Genomic DNA, 7,821 nt, shown 5'->3' with positions numbered 1-7,821 from the left:
CTTTCCATGGGTGTTTTGTTCCCAATTCCAAGAAGGGGCACAGTGTCCACACTTTGGTCTTCGTTCTTCTTGAGTTTCATGTGTTTAACAAATTGTATCTTATATCTTGGGTATNCTAAGTTTTTGGGCTAATATCCACTTATCAGTGAGTACATATTGTGTGAGTTCCTTTGTGAATATGTTACCTCACTCAAAACTGAACTCTTTATGTGTAGAGGGAAACCTAAGTTTATAGAAATTATATAAAGGAAATGAGTATAAAGTCGGTGAGAGAAAATTATTTTTGTAATGAAAGGGTACTCTTTTTACATGATCTCTAATATCTGTTCTAGAGTTAATGAGAAGAAAAGATAGTGAGATAATTGTGATAGAATGCAGAGAACAGATTATGCCATTCCAACACCCAATTGATACAGTTGCATGACCACCCCTACACCAAAGGCTCAGGGAAAATAACAAAAGAGAGGATAGGAAGGTTGTAAGAGCTACAGAACTTAGGCGTCTGCTTCAAGATAGTGTCTTCTCTCTCAAAGGGACAGAAGTTACACCCATGAATCTCAACAATACAGCTGCCTAAACAAGACCTGTATAATAACAGCATCAGTTGACATTCCAGTGTAGGTGGGGGAATTATCACAAGGTCCCATGTCTAGATGAATAAATATAAGCAATCACTGGATGCTGGGAGAGAGAGACTCAGTCTTTCCACAGACAGGCCCTCTGATAGATACAAACCCAAGTGGTGCAGCCCCAAACACCAGGATTGTTCTAAATGTACTCAGTAGTGTGATTGTGTGTGTGTGTGTCTGTGTGTGTGTGTGTGTCTGTGTGTTTGTATGAGTGTATGTGTGTGTTAAGAGAAAGTGGGTAGGGAAAAAACAAGGGAGGGAATGGGTTAACCATGATGCAAATCCAGCACTTGGATATGAAATCCTCAAAATTGAGAGTTAAAAAGAAAAGAGTGTGAGAATGAGAACAAAAAATAGATATATTGAAGGCAGATTGAAAGGCCTTTTATGATACTAACTTGTACTAAGAAAGGGTTGAGTTTTTCATGGTAGTGTGAGTGAATGCCAAATGATTTACTTTGTGACAAGATTGAGGTCTCTTGATATCTTAAGCTAAGCTGAGCTGTCCAGATATTAAGGAATGTGACCTTCCTTCTATAGGAAGTTCATTGTTGCATCAATTGTAATTTCAAATGTTGTAAGGCCATCAAAGTGCCATGGTATGTACTGAAATGGGATAGAATATAGTTTGTCTTTGCACACTGGATACAAAGCTCTTCATTGTTATATAGGCATGTGCCATTACACCAGGATTTATCCTTATGTGTCTTGACTTTTAAAAAAAATGTATATTTACAACCTTTTTACTTCAAATTTATTTGTTGAAGAAAGGGTAAACAAGCTAAGCATTGGATCCAACCTTTTCTCCTTAAACACAGGCTTAATTCTATTTTTTTCTAATTTTCAACCTTTGCAATTCTTTCACAAGCAAGGACTTTAAACATCTTCTAATTGTTTTCTTAAGAAAAGCTAGGTTTCTAGTTCCTGGTTAATAGGACAAAAAGCTAGTGTTCTCCCCACCATGTTTACACGATGTTAAAGTACTATTTGATAGCTTCTGAATGAAGTAGGGCTGTCCTAACTTGAACATTTTGACCAAGGATATGCAAAAACCTTGGTGAATTCAAAAGTACTGTTCCCCAAACTTCCTGGGCTGCTTCTCAGCTGAGTGACAGTCTTATCACTACAGCAGTAGTGATAAGCATTCAGTGCTTATGGATGGGCACTCACTGAATTTTAAAGGCATATGCCATAGACTTACTGCACATTTTACTCCTTAAACAAATAGTAAGGGTCAGTTCCTGTCTTAAGAATTAGAACACTTTCTCCAAGTGGACATTGCTTTGGCAAAATGCATTGCTATTCTTTTATATCTGCATTTCTGAATAAGAAAGGCAAGGAATGAGTTGCAGATGTTTGGTTTAATAGTGTTTATATTGCCAAAGGACAGGGCTGTTTATGAAAAGTTTTGTAACTGTGAGCAAAAATATGCAATTCATTTGTGGAAATACACAAATATGTACTTCTGTTCTAAAGTATACATATAACATGTGAATATTTTTCTCTCCCTAGAGGAGCAATGATTGGATCAGATAACCACTCTGAAGTTTCAATTCTATTAAACCACATATTTACTTTCAAAAGTAATTTTAAAATTATAATGGGAAGTTTAGATTGTGGTTTATATTATACCTATGTGTAGAATCAATATTTTCAGAATTGTATTCTTAGTAAATTATACCTTTTTGGGTTCTTAAGTTGTTTCTTAAATCTCTGAAACATGACTTTATTTGAGGTTTTGAAATCAAGTAATCATTTATATCTGTTCGTACTGTTATTTATATCTGTTAGCTTATTATAATCTTAGAGCATGGCTTATGGTTTATATCACTTTCTATCACCTGTTTTGTTTTATAATGAAACGTTTCTTTGAAAGTAAAGATTGAGCCTGTCACAGTCTTTCTTTTTGCTTCATTATCTACTTCTGTATCCCTTTTAGCACTTGTTTATGACTCTGTTCATTATTTGTAATAAAGTAAGTTATATCATTCATCTTGTAAAACATGTGTGATATGCATACATTGTGGAAAGTGACTATTGAAATCAAAGCATTTCATTCTCCTAAGAGTAGAGACAGGGAGTAGAGGCAACTGCCCTGGTTGCAGGGCACCTGAAGGAGTTAATCAATAAGTCCTCTTCTCCCTGGGGCCTGCCCTTCCTATCCACTGTAGGGGCTAGCCTGTTCATTCTGTGCTAAGCCTTTAAGCCTTTGGAGACAATGAAGTCTCCTATTGAAACTCCCTACACTCCTTTTATCAAAGATAATTAAATCTTTGACTTGAAAGATAATTGGCCAAACAGCAGCAGCAGTAAGCTGAGTATTGGGATACTTAAAGTATAATCCTTAATTCTCTGAGAGGGTAAACAATTCAGATGATAAAATGAACCCCAGTCTTGCTCTTGATACAGATAAATACCCTCTCCCTTTCTGTCTCAAGGGGGGAAAAGTCATCAAAATGCAAAATAATCTATTAAAGTTCTACAGCACTACTACCCATGTGATTGTATGGAAATCAATTCTGGAAGGTCGAAGATTTTTATTTCATGTGTGGGAAAAACAGAAGTGTAAATGGTCATCTTTTTTTCCTCCAATTAAGGAAAATGAATGTCCCAGTAAGTGATTTCAACATACTTACCCTGTTTGTTCCTAATGTAAATTAGCCTTAATAGTCTATTTTTTCATGGGGTTAAATCTATAGATATATAAACAAAGCAGTGTTTTTTTTTTTTTTCTTTTTGAGAACTCTTTTGGCTCTGTTTTCAAAATACTCTAGATGTGTGAGCTTGTAAGCATAAGTTTAGCACACAGAGATTGTTTGCGTTTTCTCCATTCCTTACTCAACCCGTATGCTTGTTACAGGGTTTTGACCAGCTTCGGCTTGATGGATTGCTTTGTGATGTGACACTGATGCCAGGTGATACAGATGATGCTTACCCTGTGCACAGAGTCATGATGGCATCTGCTAGTGACTACTTCAAAGCTATGTTCACAGGTAGGTTGGCTTTTGACACTCTGTGTTCACATTAATAAATTGGGAGACATCTGTGTGTGTACATATGTATATATCTAATATATAACACACATACAATATATATGTAATATATAATCTCAAACACAAAATCCAGTATTTTACTTTTTGTCATTCTAAAAAACACTTTCAAAAGAAATATTCACTAATCTGGGTTGTTGTGTGTGGTGCTATTTACATCTTGTTTTCTACCATCTGTTCTACTTCATAGACTTTTTAAAAATATCTGAGTGGACAATCACAGACTCTGTGCTTCTATAATATGGTCTTTAATCCATCAAAAGATATGAAATGACAGACCATTTGAAAGCACTTGTATTTTTTTTAATTAGGTATTTTCCTCATTTACATTTCCAATGCTAACCCAAAAGTCCCCCATACCCTCCCCCCCCCCCCCCCCCCCCCCCCACCCCCTCTTTTTCCCCGGCGTTCCCCTGTACTGGGGCATATAAAGTTTGCATGTCCAATGGGCCTCTCTTTCCAGTGATGGCCGACTAGGCCATCTTTTGATACATATGCAGCTAGAGTCAAGAGCTCCGGGGTACTGGTTAGTTCATAATGTTGTTCCACCTATAGGGTTGCAGATCCCTGTAGCTCCTTGGGTAATTTTTCTAGCTCCTCCATTGGGGCCCTGTGATCCATCCAATAGCTGACTGTGAGCATCCACTTCTGTGTTTGCTAGGCCCCGGCATGGCAGTCTCTAGATGGTCCATACTTTTGTCTCAACTCCAAACTTTGTCTCTGTAACTCCTTCCATGGGTGTTTTGTTCCCAATTCTAAGAAGGGGCAAAGTGTCCACACTTTGGTCTTCGTTCTTCTTGAGTTTCATGTGTTTTTCAAATTGTAACTTATATCTTGCGAATTCTAAGTTTCTGGGCTAATATCCACTTATCAGTGAGTACATATCATTTGAGTTCTTTTATGATTGGGTTACCTCACTCAGGATAATGCCCTCCAGGTCCATCCATTTGGCTAGGAATTTCATAAATTCATTCTTTTTAATAGCTGAGTAGTACTCCATTGTGTAAATGTACCACATTTTTTTTATTTATTCCTCAGTTGAGGGGCATCTGGGTTCTTTCCTGTATTATATATAATCTCCATTAGTATAGATAGAATTTCTCCAAGTGTCCTTTTAACTGTGAAATGTACAAAAGCAAAACTGTGGAATGGATGCTTACTTGGAGTAAGACTTTCCCTTGATTTTGCTGCATCTAATTACTGGCAGAACCAAGTCTGACCTTAATGATCCACCTCCACTTAATTGACTGACTTTTCACTTAAGGTGGAATGAAAGAACAAGAGTTGATGTGCATCAAGCTTCATGGCGTGAGCAGAGTGGGTCTACGGAAAATTATTGATTTCATCTATACTGCAAAGCTTTCTCTTAACATGGACACCCTTCANGATACGCTGGAAGCCGCCAGCTTTCTTCAGATTCTTCCGGTTTTAGACTTCTGCAAAGTATTTCTCATATCTGGGGTAAGATGTTTTTATATTTTATTTTTCCTGTCATACATGTTCATTTAGAGGTAGAGACCAGCTTAATTGTATAGACATGTAATACTCATCATCAGAAAAAGATGCTGTATAACATGGTGTAGAAGTTAATTGGAAATAAAACCAGTGAATTTTATAAAGATGAATCATTCAACAAAAGCCTTTTCTATAGTCAGATGATGTGGAATACTAATTATATTTGATAAATGTATGTACCTTAACTTGTTAAATGATTCATATACTTTAACTTAGATTTAGTTCATTGATTTTATACACTTGACTTAATTTTATACAGTAGACTACTTGTATAGAATTGCATAGAAAAGTAATTTGAGCTTCTAGCGTTCTGTTTAAACAGGCTTGGCTTTATTTTTTCTTCTTTGAATATGGGGACTCAATCTTAAGAACTAGCAGTTAAGTGCAAACTTGCAAAGACATGAATCTTTAGTCTTGTGAACATATTGCGCTGAAGAAGGGTTAGCCCTATATGAACTAATCAATGAACTGCAGAACAGTTACTCTGTTCCTACAGATTTATTTTAGTCAAGACCCTTCGTTTTACTTCAGAAAACTCTCTGGCTTATTCAGAGATAACAAGATTTCTATAGTTCCTGGGGCCTGATTTTGTGATTACAATTAAAATAAATAGTGAAGTGTTATGTACTATCTAGTTCACTCTTTGATAGATAATATATTTTCCTATAGTTGGTTATAACTGTCAACTTTAATATTAGTAATTTGCTCCTTGGCCTCTTAAGACTTTTGAACATGAACTCTTCCCTTAAAACACTAAATTTTCAGAAAACATCACCTAATTTCTATATTAGTAAGATGCTCCTTATCAACAAGTGAATCAATAACAAAAATGTAAGTACACAATAGAATGATGAAAAGAATGTATTCCTATCATTTACAGTTAACAAGGATAAGCTTAGGGTATATTATATTGAGTGAAATAAGTCACACATAGGAAAATGTGTTCACACTCATATGAGGAATATAATGGTTACCAGACTCCAGGGAATGTCCTGTTAAATGAGGTTTATGGAGAAACTGGTTAGTAGGTACAAAAATAGAGTTACATTGGAGTATTCTGGTATTCTATACTAGCACAGCAGAATGACTAGTTCTAATAATGTTTCATATATTTCAAAATAGTTCTACAAGAATATTTTAAATGTTGTTATAATGAAGAAATTATGAATGGTTAAGATCATGGGTATGCTAATTACTCTATTACACAGCATACATATATACATATACATATATAAACATCACTATGTACTAGTAAATTTGTATAAGTAATATACGTGTCAATTCAAATTAAAATAAAACATTTAAGCATATTAAAAAAGAACAATTAAAATTACAAGCTTTATAAGTCTGCCAATACTCATTTAATTATACTCTTGAAATCTGTTTTTAATATATTTCTTACCATTTTAGAGTACTCAAATGACTATCATAATTACTTGTAAAATTTTCAGTTAATTGCTATTTTAAAGGTTTTATGACAATACGGAGGTATATTATTGACTTGTATCATTACTACCAAATAGTGTAAATGAAGTTTATTAATCTCTCATGGGACTGTTTGCCAACATTACTAAATCTGTAAACTAAATTTCATTTTAATCTTTTTATGCCAATCCCATAGTGTTAACAACTATTTTCCCCTGGCTTCTTGTTACTAACACCATGTGACAGCTTCAAGTAAACTGCGATTGTATTGAATGTATTTTCACAATTTTACAAGTTCAAGAATTAATTTTGTAGTAGCCTTTACATCTTATGTTTGCAGACCCTTTTATATCACTTCCCACTGAGCTTAGCAACACATACTCACCTTGAAGCCAACTAGGGAAAGTGCTATGATTTCTTCAGAGATAGTGGTTAACAAGAAGCATATTGACCTATTATCTAACAAAAGTTTCATGTTTATAACTTCAGATATTTTGATCAATTACGTTTTCTGAAAGAAGATGGCCAAATTTAGTGTGTGTATGTGTCTGTGTGTCTGTGTGTGTGTGTGAGAGAGTGAGAGAGAGAGAGAGAGAGAGAGAGAGAGAGAGAGAGAGAGGGAGAGAGGGAGAGAGGGAGAGAGACAGAGATAGAGACAGAGACACAGAGATAATGTGCATATATTTTTATATGTACATACATTTTTGAGACAGGGTTTCACTTGGCTGACCTATAAGGCTCAGTTTAGACCAGGATAGGCTGGCTTCACATGAAACAAAGATCTGCCTCTGCCTCCTAAGTGCTGGGATTAAAAGCATGAACTACCACACTCAACTATATTTAATATTAGTATATTCCTATAAGATTAGTACAGATGAATTTTTCAAGATAACTATTAAAAAACAGCTTTATTTAGAGATAGTGATTTTATATGTTTGAACATTTCCAGTAATTCAGAAGTTATTAATGTGTTTGAAATACTTGCTATATCTAAGGCTTATAACATTGAGATGCCTTCATTATCATGGACACTTAATATTCTTTCCGAGATTATGTTACTCATTCCTTTTTTTGTTTTGTTTTTTGTTTTTTCAAGACAGGGTTTTTCTGTGTAGCCCTGGCTGTCCTGGAACTCACTCTGTAGACCAGGCTGGCCTTGAACTCAGAAATCCACCTGCCTCTGCCTCCCAAGTGCTGGGATT

At 35.2% G+C, this 7,821-nt stretch overlaps 1 protein-coding gene across 6 annotated transcripts in view; it reads left to right on the top strand.

The window, feature by feature from the left end:
• Klhl13 (kelch like family member 13) overlaps positions 1-7,821 on the top strand; it is a 149,242-nt gene that overhangs the window by 116,321 nt on the left and 25,100 nt on the right. For all 6 annotated transcript variants that reach the window (XM_021152969.1, XM_029473577.1, XM_021152965.2 and 3 more), the window contains 2 exons: positions 3,490-3,622; positions 4,944-5,140. In XM_021152969.1, the coding sequence (XP_021008628.1) occupies positions 3,490-3,622; positions 4,944-5,140 (330 nt within the window). The remainder of the gene's footprint in view (positions 1-3,489; positions 3,623-4,943; positions 5,141-7,821) is intronic.

This window comes from Mus caroli, chromosome X, assembly GCF_900094665.2.
Source record: "Mus caroli chromosome X, CAROLI_EIJ_v1.1, whole genome shotgun sequence".
Taxonomy (NCBI): Eukaryota; Metazoa; Chordata; class Mammalia; order Rodentia; family Muridae; genus Mus; species Mus caroli.
Note: the sequence above shows the minus strand (reverse complement) of the source record. Positions and strands in the feature narration are given on the sequence as shown.